General features: G+C 46.2%; 1 protein-coding gene across 7 annotated transcripts in view; it reads left to right on the top strand.

Moving 5' to 3' along the window:
- CDH4 (cadherin 4) overlaps nt 1-24,401 on the top strand; it is a 1,011,299-nt gene that overhangs the window by 847,449 nt on the left and 139,449 nt on the right. For all 7 annotated transcript variants that reach the window (XM_068263314.1, XM_068263308.1, XM_068263309.1 and 4 more), the window contains one exon: nt 4,211-4,366. In XM_068263314.1, the coding sequence (XP_068119415.1) occupies nt 4,211-4,366 (156 nt within the window). The remainder of the gene's footprint in view (nt 1-4,210; nt 4,367-24,401) is intronic.

The raw sequence follows: 24,401 nt of genomic DNA, 5'->3' as shown, positions 1-24,401 counted from the left end.
TTGATCACCCATCAAGTAGACAAACCAAGGTTACCAGCCAATCGGACAAGCCTCAGTGACTCTAAATGTTGCTCCCATATAAAATCTTTATCTTGTGACAGTCAGACAGACTTAACGTGTATCAGACAGGCGACTGCCATTTATTTGTTTCCCTAATGGGGAAATGTCGGCACAGCCACTGACGGATGTCCTTTATTACCGTGTCCACCAGCTATGAAAACTTTATACGCTTTGTAACGAGTAGTTGTTCATTAATTGGCTTTTCCTGGGTAGATAATACAGAGGCTAGGACTTTATTTCAGCTTGTCACATATGTGTTCTTTGCATTATGGGTTCAATTATCTCTCCAGGGCGGTAATGACCCTCATTGACTGAGTCCGTCCATCGGGAGACAGATGGGTCCCTCTACGCGGTGACCTTCAGGTCTGAGAGCGAGGGGTCTGGTCAGAATCGATGGCGAGAGCTTATAGATGAGAGGATCACAGTAGAACAGGCCTCGTATAAGAGAGAATCACCAGGAATGTGATTAACCGTAGAATGTGCTCATTATCGTTGCGGTAAAGACAGGGAGAATGGACAATGGGATGTAGATCTGACAATGTGACCTTCAAATGAGCATTCTATGAGTCCTGGACCTCCACAACCAGCCCCTTCCAATTTCTCAGATCTGCTTTTCACCATCTGTACAGGCTCAAATCAACATCTTTGCTTTTCCCTCTTTAATCCACAAATCTGTTGGCGCGGCATCTAAAGTACATGTTAATTAAGCATCCCGCTGAACCCCTCATCTGGACCATGGCGTTTTGAAAGGAAAAAAATGAAAGCGAAAAGCCCTACAGTTCTTTACAAAATGTTATATGATACCCAAGAAAAATACCAGGTTTTGTTTGCCACATACGGTATATAGAAGTCATTGTATTCTAACACAGTGCTGTCCAACTTCACGAACATGGAGGGCCAGACTTTTTTTTTTTTTGAGACTACATGGTGGAGGGCAGCTACACTAAATTGAGTTCTCATGATACCAATCACAATTTGACAGTTTCCTGTGCTGTATCCCCCTCCCGAAATGGACACAATTAGGCAGTAGTCCCCCCCCCCCCCCCCCCAAAAAAAAAATACTGATAGTTAGGCAGCGTTCCCTCTCTCAAAAGTTCACATAATTAGGCATATTTCCTCCTCAAAAGTACACAGTGCAATCTCCCTCAAGATACAAATACACACACACACATTTATTTATAAATGTATATCTTCCTGTAATTATGTTTCTCAGCACTCTGTGCTACAATAGCAATAGCATTTATTTTGGATAATACCACATGGACTTACCATCACTCCTCAAACATAAGTGAGTCTTGGCCTCCCATGACTTTGTCACCAGTTGTCATTTCCTGGACCACTTTTGGTATCTATTGACCTGTGCTTACCAGGAACGCCATAGAAAACCTGCTGTTTTAGAGCTACTTGTACCCCGTTACCACAGTTATGCCTACTTCTGCAATTTAAGATCAATAGGAAAGCAGTGGTGTGGCACTTCCTGTGAGGCTTGCATGTGAGCTGAAAGGGTCACACAGGTCAATGCATTCCGTGGCCATGCAACACTGTACGCTGCTAGTGTTGTCAGTCACTTGGATGTGTGCTCCGTATAAAGGAAGGAACAACTAGTATAATCTTGCTTGGAAGAATAAAGGCAGGACAAACGTGCACCTTCGGTCCCACACATTTTAATAGAGTGATATGACAGTCAATATTCATCGCAGCATCAAACACTCAGATGCAGATCCAGTGTAATAACAGTGTGATTCCATACATAGCTTACATGTCCGGTGGTAGCAAGATCATCGGTGAAGGAGGTGGGTGGTAGGCATACCAACAGTGGTTCGCAGAGTGACCAAGCGTCATACCGTCGCGAAACGGCCGTAGCGCCACCACCTAGTGCCTACCACCCACCTCCTTCACCGATGACCTTGCTACCACCGGACATGTAAGCTATGTATGGAATCACACTGTTATAACACTGGATCTGCATCTGAGTGTTTGATGCTGCGATGAATATTGACTGTCATATCACTCTTTTAAGATTTGTGGGACGGAAGGTGCACGTTTGCCCTGCCTTACTTCTGCGTTTTGCCAGTCGCATACATTTTGTGATTGTGATCAGATCTCTGCTTGGCCTAAAAATCTGTGCACATCTCTGCCCGACCTACATCTCCGATCTTGTCCACAGGCACATACCTGCCTGCTCCCTCCGATCATCCAACGACCTGCGCCTGCTCGCACGTGCATATGTCATTAAGACATCACTAGGACTGCCCCCACTCTCTGGAACTCGCTCCCACCAGCCATTAGACTCGAGCCTACCTTTAATACCTTCAAACAAGCCCTCAAGACTCACCTTTTCATGTTAGCCTGCCTCCCACCCCCCACATTAGCACCATAATACAATCTGCTGGACACCCTCTCAACAGATACACCTATTTTCTCTACTCCTACCCTTTAGATTGTAAAGGTGGCCATTCATCAGGTGACTTGGCAGCCATTCGACCATCCAATTTGAATATTAGAATCAAGTTGGATGAAAATTGGTGCTGCCAAGTGCATGCCCGGTCGCCAAAGCGACCAATTTCAGGACGGAAATTGTTCGCATGGTCGGTCGCGCATGGTGCAAGATGTCGGGCCGAAGTTGGTTGGTCGGGTGTGTGGCGGTATGGCGCCTGATTTTGGAATGACCGAGACAACAAAACCCATGCCTCTGCCGCCGGCAGTGTATAAATGTGTCCCCTGTGTGGGCATTTCTACTTTACCTGTCCTGTAGCAGCCTCCGCACAGTGTCCGTAACCTCCGGGCAGCTCTCCGTACACGCTATACGCCGACGTCAGACACTAGGCACCAGTAGTGTGTATGGAGGGCCACCCAGAGGTTACGGACAATGCGCGGAGGCTGCTACAGGACAGGTAATGTATAAATGCACACAATGGGGGGAACATTTATACACTGGGGACAGCGCCCCTGTCACTGTTTTCCTGTTGTGTGCTGCAGCCCCTCTGAATTTATATACATTGGGGACAGTGGTGGTGCCAATTCCCTGAAGATTTCATGCTGAAATCGAACAGAAATTGGCCTGTAGTATATATGGGCATAATCAACAAAAAGACAAATTTATCTCTAATAAGATTCGATTAGAGATACATTTGTCTCTTTGTCGAATTTGCCCATAATCGTTAGGTCTATGGGCACCTTAAGCCTCTGGCAGGGCCCTCCCCCCTAGTGTTTCCAACTTGATTATGCAATCTCACGGTCTCTTGCAGACTAGAACAGATTCTATTTTGAACAGAGAAACAGATCTTGATTTGTTGTGAGCTACTTGTATGTCCTGCCTTGTATGTTAACCCATTTATTTATTGAGCAGCACTGTGTAATATGTTGGTGCTTTATAAATACAATAAATAATACAATAATAATAGTGGTAAGGGGCTTGAAGTGTAGTGTGCGGGAGAATTCAGGTTTTTGAATTGTCCAGAATTCAAACCCCAACACTAATCTTTAAGTTTGCCCATGCTTCTTGCCTCCAGGCAGGGGCGTAGCAATAGCCACAGCAGCCATAGCATCTGCTATGGGGCCTTGGAACGGAGGGGGTCCAAGAGGTACTTAATGTATTCACCATTAACTTTCCTTTGTTTCTCTACCCTCTGACATTGTCTCAGTGCCCATGGACTATACACAGTGTACATTGCATGGACATGTAAATTGCCCAGCTAACTCTTATCCATAGGGTAGGGGCAGGTGGCAGTGCTTAAGAGTACCTACATCTGAGGGCCCCATGAAGGTTTTGCTTTGGGGCCCCCATGATCTCTAGCTACGCCACTGCTTCCAGCACATCGCTGATGATCAATGTTATCCACTTCACCTGATGTTGGTTTTGATATTGTGGCTAATCAGTAGTTAATAGCAGGGCTGTGGAGTTGAGGAGTCGGAGCAGTTTTGGGTACCTGGAGTCGGTGGCTTCATAAACTGAGGAGTCAGAGTTGGAGCCTGAGTCGGATTATTTTTGTACTGACTCCACAGCCCTGGTTAATAGACTTGTTGATCTGTAGTATGCACTTTCCTGACCCAATTTTTGTGTTATTTTAGATTGCGAGTCTTTTATCCATATTTGCAGAACAATATTGTGCTTAGTGAATTTGCATGTGTTTTATTGCTTCCCTTCCAGATCCGCTCAGACAAGGACCGGGATGGTACGATCCGGTACAGCATCACAGGGATTGGAGCAGATCAACCACCCAATGAAATTTTCAGCATAGACTCCATCACCGGCCGCATGGTTGTAACAAGACCACTGGACAGAGAAGAGAGATCCTCGTATCATGTAAGTGATGGCAGCCTACATTTATAAACACTGTTGTCTTATGCTGGGAATACATGGTTAGTTAATTTCTTATCAAACGAGCCGCTGATGGCTCGATTGATAATGTCCAACAGGTCCGATGACCCCGCGAGCGGGGATCGATCCAGGCGCCGGCGGGGATGCGCCGGGATCGAGCTAGCGGCTCGATCCGGAGCATAATCTATTCCGTGTATTCCCAGCATTAGAAGTGAATGGCAACACTGAAACTTACAGAGGAACTCCAGTGAAAATAATGTAATAAAAAAAAGTACTTAATTTTACAATAATTATGTATAAATGATTTAGTGTTTGCCCATTGTAAAATCTTTTAAATCCCTGATTTACATTCTGACATTTATTACATGGTGACATTTTTACAGCTGGCAGGTGATGTAGCTGCTGCATGCTTTTTTGGCAGTTGGAAACAGCTGTAAACAGCTATTTCCCACAATGCAACAAGGTTCACAGACAGTAAACTGCCAGGAGTACCACGGTCCCTTCAGAGTTTCTTGTGGTAGGGGTTTCACCCCCATACAGCGCCCCCTGATGGTCTGTTTGTGAAAAGGAATAGATTTCTCATGTAAAAGGGAGTATCAGATACTGATTGGGATTAAGTTCAATCCTTTGTCGGAGTTTCTCTTTAAAGGGAAGCTCCAAGCTTAAAAAAACAAGATCTACTTACCTGTGGCTTCCTCCAGCCCTGGCAGCCGATGTCTCCCTCGCCGCAGCTACAGTGGCCCGCGTTCCACTCTGTTGCCTCGCCAGGTCAGCATTTTCTGCGCCTGCGCGAGCACTCAACTGTGCTGCTCGCGACTGCGCTCACATGGTGTGGAGCACTCTGGGCAGGTGCAGACTGCTCCAGGCTACGTAACGCTCTAGGCACTTGGGGGGGGAGTTAGGCATGAGGAGGGGGTTTGGATTATGCGCTTATAGGGGCTTTGAGATAAGGCATGAGGTGGGGGTTTCGGTTTAGGCACTTGAAGGGGGGGTTTAGGGTTAGGCATGAGGTAGGGGTTTGGTTTAGGCACCTTTAGGGACTTTAAGGTAAGGTATGAGATGGGGGTTAGGTTTAGGCACTTGAAGGGGGGTTAGGCATAAGGTGGGGGTCTGGTTTAGGAACTTGCTGGGGGTTTAGGATTAGGCATGAGGTGGGGGTCTGGTTTAGGCACTTGCTGGGGGTTTAGGATTAGGCATGAGGTGGGGGTTTGGTTTAGGCACTTAGAGGAGGGTTTAGGGTTAGGCGTGAAGTGGGGTTGGTTTAAGCTCTTAGAGGAGGGTTTATGGTTAGGCATGAGGTGGTGGTTCAGTTTAGGCACTTGGAGGGGGGTTTAGGGCTCGTTTCCACCATAGCGAATCCGCATGCGGCGCCGACATGCGGATTCGCTTGGTACATTGAAGTGGCCGGGGCTGTTTCCATATGTGCGGCGTGCGGGAGCGATTTGGCGGCGGGCCAAATCTGCACGACGGGACCCACAGAATTCGCCTGCGTCGGGAATCCATGCAAATCGCCGCTAATGTATTTAATAGGAAAAACGCATGCGTTTTTTACATGCGTTTTTACCCGCGATTCACGTGCGATTTCGCACCTTTTTCAATGTTATTTTGCCCTGGCAGAGTCATGGTTAATTTCGCATGGCACCCTGCCATGCGAAATAGCGGGTAAAAACGCATGCGGAAACGCATCCGCATGCGTTTTTACAAGCGTCGGGATGCCAGCGAAATCGCGTCGCAACAGTGGAAACGGGTCCTAAGAATTAGGCATGAGGTGGGGGTTTGGGCAAAGCACTTAGAAGGGGGTTTAGGGTTAGGTAGGAGATGCGGTTGGTTTAGGAACTTGGAAGAGGGTTTTGGATTAGGCATGAGATTGGGGTTCAGTTTAGGCACTTAAAGGGGGGTTTAGGATTAGGCATGAGGTGGAGGTTCAGTTTAGGCACTTAAAGGGGGGTTTAGGATTCTGCATGAGGTGGGGATTCAGTTTAGGCACTTGGAGGGGGGTTTAGTATTAGGCATGAGGTGGGGGTTCCGTTTAGGCACTTGGAGGGGGGTTTAGTATTAGACAAAATTATATTAAAGATTATGTGCGCTCAACAGATCTCTTTCAGGGTGCTAGATGCCCCACACAGGGTCCCAGTATTCCAGAGTTAGGACCTATACCCCATAAACAAGAATCCCAGGTATTTCAGCATCCCCTACACCAAAATCCTAGTTCTCACAAACAGACAGAACACCAGCATCACAAATAATTCAAGTCCTTGTGCATAAGTCCTAATAACAGAGCTTGTATCCGGCCAGATCAGAAAGGAATCTTCAGTAACAGCATTCCCAAAAGGAAAAAACCAATATGCTCACCAGATTTCAGTGCCAATTACAACAGTTGGCATACAGTGCATGTGGCCCAGCCAGTATACCTTCTCCAGCCTCCTGTAATCTTCAGTGGTGTCCCATGCGTACATGTAAAAAGATAAGCTTGTATAGTGCAGTATGCTAGTTATCTTTGAATAACACCCAGTGTTCACCGCACTCACTATCACCGCTTGTGACCCACCGCCTTATGCTCCTCCGCATGCACTTTATGCACACCAGCCTCTTACCAGCAAATGTGGCTGACCACACAGGACCAGCAATCACGCTTTCTTAGGCCAGTGTTCTCCAGACACTTCTCCTCCACTCTGCCAGCACCTTAAACTCAAACAGAACGCTTCTATGGTGCAACACCGTTTATTTCAATAAAAAACGCTTTAAAATCACACTTACAGGATCCAAAGTAAAAATGCGCATATCACATAAAACCGACTCGAGTTCCAACGTCTCCTTCCGTGATGAGGCTCCGCCCTACTAGTTTCGTCAGGTATGACTCATCAGGGGCTTGGCCTCACCACGGGGGAGACGCCTATTTATACAAAACTTCCTGATCTCACCGATGTGTCAAGGTGCCGCCCACCCTGCACAGACCAACCCTCCAGCAAATGACTGGCAGGCTCCCCAGTTCTACCACCATACAGGCCCTCCCCCCAACTCGTCACTAAGCAATAATGACAGCTTTACTCGAGCGGCTGAAACCGCTGATGAACGCGGAATCGCCGCATGCTTCGAGTCCGGGTGGGCTCAATGCAACTAATGTTCTCTCATCCTTCCATATGAACGGGCACCACCCCTCCTTTCTGATAGGTCAAAAGCAACCCGTACTCACCCCCCTTTATCCGATGCCCCCCCTATCCACATACCTCCACCCACACTAATAACCCGTCCCTCATTCAGGTATGTGGATAGGGGGGGCATCGGATAAAGGGGGGTGAGTACGGGTTGCTTTTGACCTATCAGAAAGGAGGGGTGGTGCCCGTTCATATGGAAGGATGAGAGAACATTAGTTGCATTGAGCCCACCCGGACTCGAAGCATGCGGCGATTCCGCGTTCATCAGCGGTTTCAGCCGCTCGAGTAAAGCTGTCATTATTGCTTAGTGACGAGTTGGGGGGAGGGCCTGTATGGTGGTAGAACTGGGGAGCCTGCCAGTCATTTGCTGGAGGGTTGGTCTGTGCAGGGTGGGCGGCACCTTGACACATCGGTGAGATCAGGAAGTTTTGTATAAATAGGCGTCTCCCCCGTGGTGAGGCCAAGCCCCTGATGAGTCATACCTGACGAAACTAGTAGGGCGGAGCCTCATCACGGAAGGAGACGTTGGAACTCGAGTCGGTTTTATGTGATATGCGCATTTTTACTTTGGATCCTGTAAGTGTGATTTTAAAGCGTGTTTTATTGAAATAAACGGTGTTGCACCATAGAAGCGTTCTGTTTGAGTTTAAGGTGCTGGCAGAGTGGAGGAGAAGTGTCTGGAGAACACTGGCCTAAGAAAGCGTGATTGCTGGTCCTGTGTGGTCAGCCACATTTGCTGGTAAGAGGCTGGTGTGCATAAAGTGCATGCGGAGGAGCATAAGGCGGTGGGTCACAAGCGGTGATAGTGAGTGCGGTGAACACTGGGTGTTATTCAAAGATAACTAGCATACTGCACTATACAAGCTTATCTTTTTACATGTACGCATGGGACACCACTGAAGATTACAGGAGGCTGGAGAAGGTATACTGGCTGGGCCACATGCACTGTATGCCAACTGTTGTAATTGGCACTGAAATCTGGTGAGCATATTGGTTTTTTCCTTTTGGGAATGCTGTTACTGAAGATTCCTTTCTGATCTGGCCGGATACAAGCTCTGTTATTAGGACTTATGCACAAGGACTTGAATTATTTGTGATGCTGGTGTTCTGTCTGTTTGTGAGAACTAGGATTTTGGTGTAGGGGATGCTGAAATACCTGGGATTCTTGTTTATGGGGTATAGGTCCTAACTCTGGAATACTGGGACCCTGTGTGGGGCATCTAGCACCCTGAAAGAGATCTGTTGAGCGCACATAATCTTTAATATAATTTTGTCTAAAAGAGGGTATACACCCCTCAATTCATTGTAGCGCCCCAGAAATACATAAGGTGTAGAGGTTAGGAATAAGAAATTTACCAGATTGATAAGGAGGGAGGAGCGCACTATTTCTAATTTATCTGTATTACATTGTGTATTTATTTAGTGCTGCAAACTCAAGGAATATGGAGTTATTTGATATCAGAAACAGAGGGATCATTGATCTCGATAAAGTGTTTGTCAAAGAACCTGACCCTAACCATCTTACCTTGGATGGAATGTTTAGACAGTTACAAGGCCTTATTACTAAGGAAACAAACGCATGGTGGGATTTGGCAAGTCTAAAGAAAGGGGCAGCAGAAGGTATTATTCCAAGAAGGTTCAGGTGGGATGTATTACCAAATGATGGGGAGGAGAATGATGAAAATGATTGTGAACTGGGAGAATTTCTTAACACCTGTGGAATTAACCTTTTGAGACTGCTTGCTAAAAGGAAACAAAACAGACTGGATAGATTAGGTAAAGAAATTGATGGGATTAAAACAAGGATGGAGAATTTCCAGGCAGATGAGAGTTTCACCACCAATGCCAGCACTCTAAGTAAAATTATACAGAGAAATGAGAAGGAAGTGAGTGAACAAAGGATAAACAGATTTCAAAATGACTGGCAGGAATATAAAAAGAAAGTAGCTTATAAATGGCAGGTTGAACAAACAAAACGGAAAAATAAGGAAGTAGAGGAGGAGGAGAAAAGGACGAGCCCAATGGAGGGCAGTCACTATGCCACTGTACTGTCTGGTGATAGTAAGATTCAACGTTCTGGTGACATAACTAGAAGTAACCCAGGGGATTCACACCCACGTTTCACCCAGATCAGAACCCCTCATTATGATAGAGGAGGATATGCCTCACCTGTGAGGAGGGGTGGGAGGGCACCCAATGAGGAAAGATGGGAAATCGCTAATAGGGGTGGGGGTGGACAGAGAGGAGGGAGGGGCATTAACCCCAGACCATATCCCCATTATCCCCCCAAACGTAAGGCCAACTGGGGTTCGGGCTCACCGAGAAAAGAACCTGCGAAAGGAAGTTGGGAGGAGAGAGAGAGGTGGGGAAATTACCCCCCTACTTATAATCGTTTCGAGCCCCTCAACAGAGAAGCTGAAGAGACCATACATCATCATTTTTTAGGGGGGAGGGGAGGAGGGAGAAATCACTGGGAGGATGTAGAGTATCATATAAGGAATGTGCGCAAAAGAGGAATAGAAGAGGAAGAAGAGGAGGCAGATCAGAAAAGAAGAAGAGAATAGAGGTAAAAGGTATTTTTAACATTAGTGGGGTTCCTTTGACAAAGGCAGAAATTAGGGTTTTGGATAAAGGTTTGAAATATGCACCTGAACAGGGTTTGAATAAATTCAATACATATATCAATGTTCATAAATATGTGAGAAAATTAAATGTGAAGAGATACTTTCTGTCCAAGGAGGGTCCATCAGCCAGAATCAATAGGGGAGGACCCTGTGCTGAATTTGCACACACTAGTTTGAGAAATAAGTCCACATTCAACCCCCCAGATCAATCCAAAGAGGGGACCGTTCAGAACTTTAAGAGTATGGTGCTCAGAGATTTGGAAACAATTAAGATAAGGAAAAGAAACACTGAAATAGAACAGATTCGACAATTGAGTAAGAAAAAGGAGGTACTGATTAGACCGGCTGATAAGGGGGGAGGGGTCGTAATTATGCATGAAGAGCAATACAAACAAGAGATGGGTAAGATTCTGGGAGACCATACCACCTACAAGAAACTAAGGGGAGACCCCACATCGGAATATAAAGAAATACTAAGGAAAATATTAAGGGAGGGTCTAGATAGGGGGATATTGAAGGACTCAGAGTTCAAGTATCTTGTCATTGATGCCCCAAGAATCCCTGTTATGTACATTAACCCCAAGGTCCACAAAAGTCTTGAAGCACCACCTGGGAGGCCCATAATTAGTGGGATAGGGTCCCTTAACCAAAGGGTGGGGGAATATATTGATAAATTTTTGCAACCAGTAGTACAAACGTTACCCCATTTGCTGAAAGACACCAAGCATTTTTTGCAGGCCACCAATGGGCTTCCAGTCACTGATGAGAGTTTGTTGGTCACAGCAGATGTGACCTCACTGTATACCATCATCCCACATGCTGAAGCCCTGATAGCGGTAAAGAGAGCCCTCCTGGATCAGGGGACGATTAGGGAGGAACAGATAATGTTTATTTTGAAGTTATTGGATTTTTCTTTGACACATAATTATTTTTGGTATGGGGGTAGTTTTTTCCTACAGACCCTTGGATGTGCTATGGGGGCTAAGTATGCCCCTAGTGTGGCGAATATCTTTATGGATCAGTGGGAGAGGAGGGTCCTGGCCTGCCCAGAAAGTATAAAAGTTAGGAAATGGCAGAGGTTCATTGATGACCTCTTTTGGATCTGGGAGGGCACGGCTGATGAATTACATCAATTTGTCAATTGGCTCAATGGAAATGAGCTGGGGATCCACCTCACTGCTAAAAGTGATCTGGCAGAGTTGGATTTCCTGGACATTGTCATTATGAAAAGAGATGGTTTGATAGGAACAAAAACGTTCTTCAAGAAAACTGACAGGAACTCCTATATACCCATTGGCAGCTGCCATCATCCCAAGTGGCTGCGGAACATTCCTAAGGGGCAGTTCTGCAGGATCCGTAGGAACTGCACGGGGGATGCTGATTACATTATGCAGACAGGAATGTTAATTGAGAAATTTGTGGAAAAGGGATATAGACGGACAGATTTAGAGAAAACGGCTAAAGATATTCTGCAGTGTGGGAGGGAAAACTTCCTACGAACCAGTAATAAGAAACAAGGCGAAAACAATGAGTTTGAACATGCAATCATTCTGGACTACAATTGCCAATACAAGGAGGTAGAAAATGTGATTGGAAGACATTGGGGGTTGTTAAAGAATGACTCAGTTTTGGGGACGGTACTACCAACAAAACCTAAATTTATTTATAGAAAGGCAGATAATTTGCAGAGGCAATTGGTCAGGACATACATAGATGGCCCAAAAGTATCCAATAGAACTGATATGTGGGGACAGGTGGGCTTTTTTCCATGCAGAAACTGCAATATATGTGAAAGAGCAAGGGGGGTGAAGACTCAAAGTATAACTAGCCATATGACAGGTAGAAGCCACAAGATGCGGGAATTTATACATTGTTCCAGCACTCATGTAGTGTACTTGTTGGGTTGCCCATGTGGCCTCCAATATGTGGGGAGGACGAAAAGAACCCTAAAGGCACGGGTGGGGGAGCACATTAATAATATTGCGAGGGGATTCCAAGGGCACAGTGTGTCCAGACACTTTGATGAAAAACATTCGAGAGATCCTAGTATGCTCACATTTCAGGGGGTACAAAAATTAACCACAAAATGGAGGGGGTGCCACAAGGTGAGAGAAATCTCCAAAATGGAAACTCGCTGGATATATGAGTTGAAAACATTGAGGCCCGGGGGGTTGAATGTGGAACTGGACATCAACTGTTTCATTTCTGATGACTGAGCGGTTTGGTGATGTGGAATGCGTTCATTACACTAATCTAGACATCTCTGATGACTGAGCGGTCTGATAATGTGGAATGTTTTAATTTTAATTTTACCAATTTACATACACTGTGGGGATTTTAGCCATGTATGTGGAATGTGGAAGGTTAATTACACTGATTTATACACATTATGGGGGTCTGAACCGTGTATGTGTCAAGGTGGGCACACATCTGACACTAAATATATTAAATATATTGATTACACGTCACGCAGGGCCCCATTATAGGGGTTATGGGCAATTTTTGTATCTGTCACTTTTAACAAGGGGAGGCATCCTGTCATCAGTCCTAAGCATTTAGCAAGCATGCAGTGTGTGGCAATGATGGCTGGCCGCAGCGAGCTATGGCTGAAATTTAAACTGAAGTTGGCACGCGTGCGCTGACACTCTGAGCCATACTACCCAAGGTTGAATGAGGGACGGGTTATTAGTGTGGGTGGAGGTATGTGGATAGGGGGGGCATCGGATAAAGGGGGGTGAGTACGGGTTGCTTTTGACCTATCAGAAAGGAGGGGTGGTGCCCGTTCATATGGAAGGATGAGAGAACATTAGTTGCATTGAGCCCACCCGGACTCGAAGCATGCTGCGATTCCGCGTTCATCAGCGGTTTCAGCCGCTCGAGTAAAGCTGTCATTATTGCTTAGTGACGAGTTGGGGGGAGGGCCTGTATGGTGGTAGAACTGGGGAGCCTGCCAGTCATTTGCTGGAGGGTTGGTCTGTGCAGGGTGGGCGGCACCTTGACACATCGGTGAGATCAGGAAGTTTTGTATAAATAGGCGTCTCCCCCGTGGTGAGGCCAAGCCCCTGATGAGTCATACCTGACGAAACTAGTAGGGCGGAGCCTCATCACGGAAGGAGACGTTGGAACTCGAGTCGGTTTTATGTGATATGCGCATTTTTACTTTGGATCCTGTAAGTGTGATTTTAAAGCGTGTTTTATTGAAATAAACGGTGTTGCACCATAGAAGCGTTCTGTTTGAGTTTAAGGTGCTGGCAGAGTGGAGGAGAAGTGTCTGGAGAACACTGGCCTAAGAAAGCGTGATTGCTGGTCCTGTGTGGTCAGCCACATTTGCTGGTAAGAGGCTGGTGTGCATAAAGTGCATGCGGAGGAGCATAAGGCGGTGGGTCACAAGCGGTGATAGTGAGTGCGGTGAACACTGGGTGTTATTCAAAGATAACTAGCATACTGCACTATACAAGCTTATCTTTTTACATGTACGCATGGGACACCACTGAAGATTACAGGAGGCTGGAGAAGGTATACTGGCTGGGCCACATGCACTGTATGCCAACTGTTGTAATTGGCACTGAAATCTGGTGAGCATATTGGTTTTTTCCTTTTGGGAATGCTGTTACTGAAGATTCCTTTCTGATCTGGCCGGATACAAGCTCTGTTATTAGGACTTATGCACAAGGACTTGAATTATTTGTGATGCTGGTGTTCTGTCTGTTTGTGAGAACTAGGATTTTGGTGTAGGGGATGCTGAAATACCTGGGATTCTTGTTTATGGGGTATAGGTCCTAACTCTGGAATACTGGGACCCTGTGTGGGGCATCTAGCACCCTGAAAGACATCTGTTGAGCGCACATAATCTTTAATATAATTTTGTCTAAAAGAGGGTATACACCCCTCAATTCATTGTAGCGCCCCAGAAATACATAAGGTGTAGAGGTTGGGAATAAGAAATTTACCAGATTGATAAGGAGGGAGGAGCGCACTATTTCTAATTTATCGGGTTTAGTATTAGGCATGAGGTGGTGGGTTCAGTTTAGGTACTTAGAGGGGGGTTTAGGGTTAGGCATGAGGTGGAGGTTCAGTTTAGGCACTTAAAGATGGGTTTAGGATTCTGCATGAGGTGGGGGTTTAGTTTAGGCACTTGGAGGGGGGTTTAGTATTTGGCATGAGGTGGAGGTTCAGTTTAGGTACTTAGAGGGGGGTTTAGGGTTAGGCATGAGGTGGGGGTCTGGTTTAGGCACTTGCAAGGGGTTTAGGATTAGGCATGAGGTGGGGGTTTGGTTTAGGCACTTAGAGGAGGGTTTAGGGTTAGGAGTGAAGTGAGGTTGGTTTAAGCTCTTAAAGGAGGGTTTAGGGTTAGGCATGAGGTGGTGGTTCAGTTTAGGCACTTGGAGGGGGTTTAGAATTAGGCATGAGGTTGGCTGCCAGGAGCAGATCTTGTTTTTTCTTTTCAGCTTGGATCTTCCCTTTAAAAGGAGTTGTAACATGCAAAAATAAAAAATTGCCTAAAATTAATTAGTGCCCCAAGCCCTTTTTTTTTTCTAAATTAGAAATAGGATCCCATATGTCCCCTAAATGTATTATTTATTTTCACCTGGTCTGTGTGCCTTTGCTGAACTGTTTCAAACTTTAAAGTGCTAACAGTATTGCGGGAAGTATTTATTTTTTCTTTAGCTACAGAAACAAGCTTATCTCAAAAAGCAAATAACATAAACCTCCCATTTCCGATAAGATACGGACACTATGACCAGAAGGTAATTTAATCCCCTCCCTTTGAAGTGTTTACACAGCGATGTAAGCCTGTTATCTAGCGATGTTTACTGTGGGAGGGACAGTAATCTGTAAAATAGGAAGTAAATTAACACTGAGCTGGGTCTAAAAAAAAGGGCAGAAGTGATGTCACTTTTGGCATCACAGAGAAACAGTAAAGATGGAAACTAGCAGAAATATTTTCTTTTTTGATATCACATTTTTCCTAAATCTAACAGTGAACACTGGAAACAACAGGATAGGTAAGCTAAATAAATAAATTCTTATCGTGTGATTTAATTTTTTTTCAGTTAATGTGGAGTTTAATAAGACTTTAGGATCTGATCAGAGATGCAGCTGACCACTCACTGTACACAGACTTGCATGAAATCTAATGAAAATCTGTGGAGCCATGCACCGCCTGCCGGGCCCCTCAGGTCTCCCCCAACATAATGTGCATGTCTGTGCCCCCCCCCTCGGGTGTTGTCAGTAGAGGCATTCTCACCTGTCCTCCGTTGTGCCTAATCCCGTGTCCACTAAGACGTTCGGTTTAGGCACTTATAGGGGCTTTAAGGTAAGGCATGAGGTGGGGGTTCGGTTTAGGCACTTGGAGGGGGGTTAGGGTTAGGCATGAGGTGGGGGTTCGGTTTAGGCACTGGGGGGGGTTAGGCATGAGGTGGGGGTTCGGTTTAGGCACTTGGGGGGAGGTTAGGGTTAGGCATGAGGTGGGGGTTTGGTTTAGGCACTAATAGGGACTTTAAGGTAAGGCATGAGGTGGTGGTTCAGTTTAGGCATGAGGTGGGGGTTCAGTTTAGGCACTTAGTGGGGGGTTTAGGGTTAGGCAGGAGATGGGGTTGGTTTAGGCACTTGGAAGAGAGTTTTGGATTAGGCATGAGATTGGGGTTCAGTTTAGGCACTTGGAGAGGGTTTAGGATTAGGCATGAGGTGGGGGTTTAGTTTAGGCACTTGGAGCGGTGTTTAGGATTAGGTATGAGGTATGAGGTGGAGGGGGATTTAGGATTAGGCATGAGGTGGGGGTTTGGTCTAGGCACTTAGAGGGGGGTTTAGTGTTAGGCATGAGTTGGGGTTGGTCTAGGCACTTAGGGCGGGGTTTAGGATTAGGCATGAGGTTAGGGTCAGTTTAGGCACTTAGGCCTAGTGCACACCGAGCGGTTTTGGTAGCGTTTTTAGAATCGCTTGCGGATGTGGAAACGCTTGGGTAATGTATTTCAATGGGCTGGTGCACACCAGAGCAGTAGGCGTTTTGCAGAAACGCATACTCCCGGGCTGCAGCATTTTTTGGATTTTGGAGGCGTTTCTACCTCCAATGTTAAAGGAAAACTTAAGCCAAACAAAAAAAATGACATTTACTCACCCGGGGCATCCCTCAGCCCCCTGAAGCTGGATGGTGCCCTCGCAGCCCCGCTCCGATCATCCTGTCCCCGCCGGCGGCTACTTCCGGGTTCGGCGACAGCCGCCGACAGGCTGGGAACGCGGCTGTTTTTCCGCGTTCCCAGCCGCTATATCACCCCTCTATGCTGCTATAGCGTATATATATAGCGGCTGGGAACGCGGAAAAACAGCCTGTCGCCGAACCCGGAAGTAGCCGCCGGCGGGGACAGGATGATCGGAGCGGGGCTGCGAGGGCACCATCCAGCTTCAGGGGGCTGAGGGATGCCCCGGGTGAGTAAATGTCATTTTTTTGTTTGGCTTAAGTTTTCCTTTAAGTATAGGAAAAACGCAAATGCTTGATAAAACGCCAGATCAGAGCGGTTTTCCAGGCATTTTTGTTACAGTAGCTGTTCAGTAACAGCTTTACAGTAACAATATCTGTAATCTGCTACACAAAACCGCAAAATGCTAGCTAAAAGCTTCATAATAATAAGAAAAAACACTTCAAAAATCGCTAGCGGTTTTTGGTGTGCACCAGGCCTTAGAGAGGGTTTAGGGTTAGGCATGAGGTGGGGATTCAGTTTAGACATTTAACCACTTGATGACCCACCCTTTACCCCCCCCCTTAAGGACCAGCGCTGTGTTTAGTGATCTGTGCTGGGTGGGCTCTGCAGCCCCCAGCACAGATCAGGTAGCAGGCAGAGAGATCAGATTGCCCCCCTTTTTTCCCCACTAGGGGGATGATGTGCTGGGGGGGTCCGATCTCTCCTACCTGCGTGTGGCTGGCGGGGGGGGGGGCACCTCAAAGCCCCCCTCCACGGCGAAATTCCCCCCTCCCTCTCCTACCTGCTCCCCCCCCCCCCCCCCCGGAGATCGGGGCTGCACAGGACGCTATCCGTCCTGTGCAGCCAGTGACAGGCTGTCCCCTGTCACATGGCGGCGATCCCCGGCCGCTGATTGGCCGGGGATTGCCGATCTGCCTTACGGCGCTGCTGCGCAGCAGCGCCGTACAATGTAAACAAAGCGGATTATTTCCGCTTGTGTTTACATTTAGCCTGCGAGCCGCCATCGGCGGCCCGCAGGCTATTCACGGAGCCCCCCGCTGTGAATTGACAGGAAGCAGCCGCTCGCGCGAGTGGCTGCTTCCTGATTAATCAGCCTGCAGCTGGTGACGCAGTACTGCGTCGCTGGTCCTGCAGCTGCCACTTTTCCGACGCGCGTTATGAGTGCGCGGTCGGCAAGTGGTTAAGGGTTGATTCACTATAACAAATAGTATAGTATCACTATATATCATTTCCCTGTGTCTCTGCGTCCTATTTTGTCCCTGTGTCAGTGCTTTTTTTGCACTGCACATGTGCAGGGAGGGATGCAGAGACACTCCAGAGAGGTGGGCGGCAGAGGAGGACAGGTCCCGAAGGGGGGCGGGCCTGTGAGTGTGCGGCGGCACGGGTGGGCGTGCGGGAGCTGTATGCGCATGGCAAAAGAGAGAGGCCAGTGCGGGGGGCGCAGCCACAGCCTAGCGCCCGTTTATAAGCGGGCCTTAGGCTTAGTTTTTATATAATCCCCTTTTGCTCCCCTTACTGCACGTTTAGCGTGCCTTATCAGAGTAGCATAGCGAGCGCTACAAACTTATGCCTGCTAATTGGCAATGATGAGAGCTCCACTCGTCCTGCTCTGAGCCCCTGCGGGTCCAATCACTTTAAAGGACATTATCCCCACAGTTTGATTGGCCCAATAGGCCGCCTGTCAAGTGACAAGCAGCCTATTGGGCCAATATTGGGCCACCAGCCTCAGGGTATAGAGCCCTGAGGGCATGCCTGTGGCCCACTCTTGCCCGGCCAAGCAGCCATTACAGAGTCAGGAGCGGAGCACTGAAAAAGGTACTCCACTCACTTCTCTGCGCTGGGGTCACTTCAGACATGTTTCAGTGAGGTGACTCATCAACAGCTCTGTTACAATCACTGCACACAGCCCTCCTAGTGGTATCCACAAGTGTAGCTCGGGGTTACCACTAATTGCTGTAAAAATGAACCCCCTAGCTACACTCGAGAATACAATCAAGGATAATAATTCTAGATTATTAATAAAGAAATAAAGAGATTCTCAGGCTCCATCTCTCTCTTCCTTCCCCAAGACTTATGCCTGGTACACACCAATTTTCCATCAGATAGACAGGTCGAATCGATTATTTCCAACAGGTCTGATTTGATTTCCGATCATTTTTCTGATCAATTTTGTATAGAAGTGATTGGAAAATCAATCAGAAAAATGATAGGAAATCCGATTGGACCAGTCGAAAACAATCGATTCGACTGATCTATCTCACAGGAAATTGCATGGTTTGTACCAGGCATAAATCTCAGCCTCCCTCCAGCTTTCCATATAACGTCAGATAAACAATTCAGCAATCCCAGTGAGTAAAGTCTGAATTTATAGACCCGATCCTTTATTTTTATTTGCTGAGTTCATGGATTTGTTGGTTCTGTGTTGCCCGCTCATCGCTCTTCCCCGGCCATGGCGGAGGAGACCTGCCAGACCGCACCTCGCATGCTGCTCTCCCGCGCCGCCTGATGCGCGCACGTTGTGAAGATGATGGCGTCGGAATATTCATAGCGTCATTGTAGCTACAGAGGCCTATTACAAAGCCTGGGAATTGTGCGATAAGCATACCCTGAGGGGAAGATAAATACTCAGCCTCTCAGAGCAGAGCGGCCAGCACAGAAATTACCTCATTCACAAACAATAGTTTTTCATTTGGAGTCTGAGGCGGTCGTGTTTGTGCCTGGCTGCGAATCAAAGCCGCTGCCGCCGTCTGCAAAGCGTGAGCCAGGCACATCGCGCACAAATCACTGGAATTATTCTGGATTGTTATACAATTAGGTGCCGGGCTTGTGGGGACTGTGTGAAGCGGCACAGTGGTGGAGGGCTGACGAGAGCCGTGCCCGCCATAACTCTGACTGCCAGCTAATGGCATATCAAACGCCCAAAGTGACACTGAGCACAGAAGCAATAAAGCAGGTTAACTCCCGCCGCCTTAAACTACGGGCACATCATAGAATTTCATCAGCTGAAACCATTGTTGTGACTGCAAGAGAAAATGTATGTGGTGCCCAGTGCTGCCTACCCCACCCCAGTATCAGCTCCCCACTCAACACATCTTCCCTTCCCCCCACCATTTACCCTTGGCCAATGATGTCACTGCAACAGGGACCTTTTCATCTTTTCATCTTGTCATCTCCCCCCCCCCCTGTAGAACAGACACTTAACCCCTTCCAAACATATTTCCCAATCACACGTCGTCGTACCCCCACCAGCACTTGGGTGTGGGTGATAATTGCAGCTATTGCATTGATGTTTTATGGGAAATTTTAATTATGGCCTAGGGACCTGTTGCATTCCATATTGTGCAAGCCACTAATACATGTTTTTTATACGCATGTGTAGCAGCTTCTGTGTTCTTTTTTTGTAGCTAGGTATTCAGCAAACAATGGAAGCAGCTACTGTTGGTGGAGTACATGACTGCTGGCCACCCACTATTAGAATTTTTGAGTGATTATTACAGTATCTTTATAAATACTGTAATTGTCTTAGGTTCCTCACCTGTCGCTCTCATGGTACTGTACATGGTAACCAAAAACACCCACCCTACGCTGATGAGATCCGATAGCCCGAAACTGTTGAAAATGTGTGAACAGGAGGGAGGTGCCCAAAAAAGTATAAAACACTTTAAAAACGTTAGCGAAACTTAGGATGACACATAGCCCGCCCCTTAGCCCGTCCTGCGTCCAGTCCCAACGGCTGTCAGTGCAGGACATGCGCAATAGCGCAAAACACTGACACAGAACGCATTGTCACTTGTACAGTATATTATTAGGTAGGATTTATACCATTTGCAGAAAATACAACACCGTAAGGGGCTCCTGATCTCTTTTGTCCCTTTCTCGAAGATTCCAGTTTTTACAGACCTCTGTGAATGGGTTCAGTGTTCTGCTGCCCGTGATCTCTGTGCAGACATCAATCAGAGCACCGATCCTTTATTCCAGTGTCAGCAGCGATCACTTATTGATGAACTACAAGCCCCATTAGTGTCTGTCTTCCCTGCGAGGGTAAGAGAGGCGCAGCCTGCTCCCCATGCAGCCCCATTAAACAGGGAGGAAGTAATTCCTTACGCTGGAGAGAAGACACTGACAGGCTTTGTACATGGAGCGAGGCCTCTGCTTCTGACTGACAAACATTGAGAAGCTCGCCATGTTCGCTGGATCACCCTCCGTACCAGCCGCCTGTCTCCGCATTGCGGTAAAGATTTTCAGTCGCTCCTTAATTTTTCCTTATCTGTCTTCCCTGTGTAAGGAGACATCATACAACATCTGTCTCCCAGCCAGAGGTGAGCTGTGCACCATCTTTCCGAGGCTGTCAATCAATTCCCGTCAGTGGAACATATGTTTTTCCAGCTCCCGCTTCAGTGCCCGTCTGCAGAGAATACGCTCGCTGCAAAATGTAGAATTAGAAGAGGCTTTTTCTTCTCTTCCCACCATTGTTGCCCGAGCTTCAGTTTGCAATCAGTAGTGCAATACCATCATGGAACACAATGATGACATCATGACATGGCACCCTTCTGTGTATTCTGTATGCGGCTGAGAAGGAAGCCTCAATAGAAATAGCTTTTTACCCCTCAGGAGAATGGTGATCAGAATGTTATATGTGGGGGCATCTACATGCCCTTCCATTAGCACAGTTGGACCTCTAGTACTCGTATGGTCGTGGTAGTTCGTCTAGTGGTTCCTCTAGGCCAACTAAACCCGGGATGGAATGAGGCAACATTTTATAACACTCATTAGTGGAAATGATGAAGATTAGGTTTTGAACTTATTTTGTAGTTCTGCTTTTCGGCAGTTGTGCACCTATCCATACAGAAAGGGGTGTAACAATGCACCCCTGAACTCCCACCCATCCCAACACCCCACAACAGGCTTAGAAGCACAGCGGGACTGACCAAATATGTTTACTTGATCCCGTGTCTCATCTTCCTCCTGGCAGCCACTTGCTCCATGCTGCATATGTGACTCCCAATCCTAGTCATGTGATCAGAGTCATTGCATAAGGCATGGAGCAAGTGGCTGCTGGAAGGAAGATGACACCGTGGAATCGGGTAACACTGCTGGCCAGGCGGGAGGAGGAGCAGGCCCGGCCTCTGCCCCTTCCGCGCAGTTGTGGGGGCTATTGTTGCTGCTCTGCATACAGGCATAAAGCCCCATCTACACGGTACGATTCTTTGTGCGATTCGATTACGATTCTATTTACGATCCGAAATCTGACATGTCCGATCAGGATTCGATTCATTTCGATTTGCCATTGTTTTGCAATGGCAAATCAATTTGAATCGTATCGAATGCCGATAGGACATGTTGGACATATGTACTTCTGCATGCCAGATGTCTGGCAGAGGCATATTCATAGCTTCATAAATGCGGTCTATCCATGTTAGCCTCTGCCTCCCTCTTCTTCTTTAGCCCTCAATTTTTCCAAGCATCAAGGATCCTTTCAAAGAAATGAATCCGGTCTTCTCATTCTGTGTCCAAAGCATTTAAGTTTTAAAAGTTTTATCAGCCGTTCCTGTGAACACTCTAGCCTTATTTCTGTTAGTATTGACTGGTTAGATCTCCTGGCAGTCCAGGGAACTAGCTTTCTTCAAACCCACAATGCAAAAGCTTAAATTTTTCTATGCATGACCTTATTTATGGTCCAACTTTCACACCCCTAATTCAACTACCGGGAATCTCATGGCTGCCTTCGGCGTCTGCAGAGATCTTCCATCCCAGGAAGATAAAATCTGTTACAACTTCTACTTTATCTCCATCTATTTGTAGATTGTTGTTTATTGGAGCAGATGAAATTACTTTAGTGTTCTTGATGTTAAGCAGTAGACAAGCTTTGGCACTTTCCTGTTTGACAATCATGACTAGGCTCAATTCTCCCTTAGTTTCAGTCATCAGAGTGGTATCATTGGCATATCTCGGATTGTGAATATTCCTGACAGCTATTTTAATTCCAGCATGTGACTCATCCAAACCAGCTTTCTACATTACATACTCAGCATATAAATTTAAAGCGGACCTAAACTCAGAACGTCCCCTCTGCTCTAAAACATACACAAAAGCATACTAACCTTTAAACAAAAAACATTTATTTCTTACAGCTGATACAAATCCTAAAATAAATCTTCACTGTTTCTACTTCCTGCTTTCATGGAAGCAGACGTATTAACAGCCTATGCTTTCAAATGGTCTTATCTGCCATCTCTGCCATATTCAGTCATGTGACACGGAAGATATCAGATTACATCTTGGGATTGGACACAAATGAGGGGGCATTAGACAGGCTAAACTCTCTAAATACATACAGGGTGAATTTATCTATGTTTCCTTCTGTCCTGTGCAAGAGTTCAGGTCCACTTTAACTAATAAGGAGAAAATATGCATCTACTATCCATCATATTTATTTTGTCACATGATCATGCCTGATTAAACAAACATCAACTGAGTCCAGAGAGGAGGAAAGGTATTTTGTCTACCAGTTTGCTGTTATACTATTTATATTCAGTTATCACTCTGATTGCTTCAGAATGTGCCTTTTTTAAGTTGTTCTTTAACTTCAAATTTCTTATTGATTTCAACAACTAATGAACAATCTTTCTGTCCTCGTAGCCATCCCTGCAAATCAAACCTGTCACATCCTTTCCTCCTACGCTTTGAGGGTTTTTTTCTTGTGCCTGCATAGTGAAAGAATTCTTTTTATATCTGCAGGGACAAGGAAATGATCCCTGATCGATATACAGTAGAGGGAAAGTGCCAGCATGTCGCAAAGCAAACCATGCCATGCTCTACATGCCTGAATAATATTGCTTACAGTAAACCTGAAATCAACATAACACAAGGATTTATACTTACCTGGGGCTTCCTCCAGCCCCCTGTAGTCCATGGGCTCCCTCGCTGTCCTCCGAGGCTGCTCCATTTTTCCTTTGTCGGCCCCGGTAATCAGGGCCGTGCATGCGCAGTAGTCCCCAACTGGCCCAGATGTGGACTTTACTAGGGTTGCCAGCGGCAGAACAGACGGGACCAGATGGACAATGCAGGAGCCCAAGGGCTACAGGGAGGTGGAGGAAGCCTCAGGTTAGTATAAATCCTTGTGTTAAGTGTTAAGTTTATTTCAGGTACACTTTAGTGTGCTAGCAAGAGCTGCAGAATCTCGGTTTCATGAGAGTCCACTTCTTTCCTTCATATTCTGAAAATGTTTCCCTGTACCTTTTTCCTGAACGCAATTTGTTCTCATTTCTGCTTCTAAGATTTGCAATATAAATGTGTTTGCATGGGTGGGAGGGGATAGTGCAGAGAACTGGCTGCAGCTGACTAAGATGGAAACCAGACAGGAAGTGACTTCACAGAGGCAAAGCTAAGCCAAGTATGTACATACCTCCCAGCTTTTTGCAATGAGAAAGAGCGACACTTAAGCCACGCCCCTGCCACACCCCTGATCACGCCTCCATCACGCCCCTAGTCACACATACCATAAAGATTTCATAAGAAAAATATGCGTACGTACAAAAAGGGCACCCGGACAAAAAGGGCGCGGGGTGTAAACTCTAAATAATAATTAATCATTAATAGGGTTTATAAAAATAGTGTGCTATATTTCGTTTACAAATAATGTTTAACAAAATTATAAATCATTAAATAATGTTTATGAAATCGGAAATTGTGAAAACGTTAATCCTCCCTGTTTCAAAAGTTAAACTTATAATTACGTTTATTAAAAAAACAATAATATATGTTTAATTGTTATAATTGTATATTATTGTGAATAACCTTCATTTATGGTTTGTTCTTATAATAAAATCTGAAAATATTCTTTATTACGATGATATAAATATAACTACGTTCGTAATAAGTGTTGTAAAACATTAGTAATTATTACTAAAATTTTACTAAAACTATACCTAAGCCTACTCTTACACAGAACCCTCCCTATACCTATCCCTAACCCCTAGACCCCCCTGTTGGTGCCTAAACCTAAGACCCCCCTGTTGGTGCCTAAACCTAAGACCCCCCT

The sequence above is a fragment of the Hyperolius riggenbachi genome, chromosome 12 (genome assembly GCF_040937935.1).
Source record: "Hyperolius riggenbachi isolate aHypRig1 chromosome 12, aHypRig1.pri, whole genome shotgun sequence".
Lineage (NCBI taxonomy): Eukaryota > Metazoa > Chordata > Amphibia > Anura > Hyperoliidae > Hyperolius > Hyperolius riggenbachi.
Note: the sequence above shows the minus strand (reverse complement) of the source record. Positions and strands in the feature narration are given on the sequence as shown.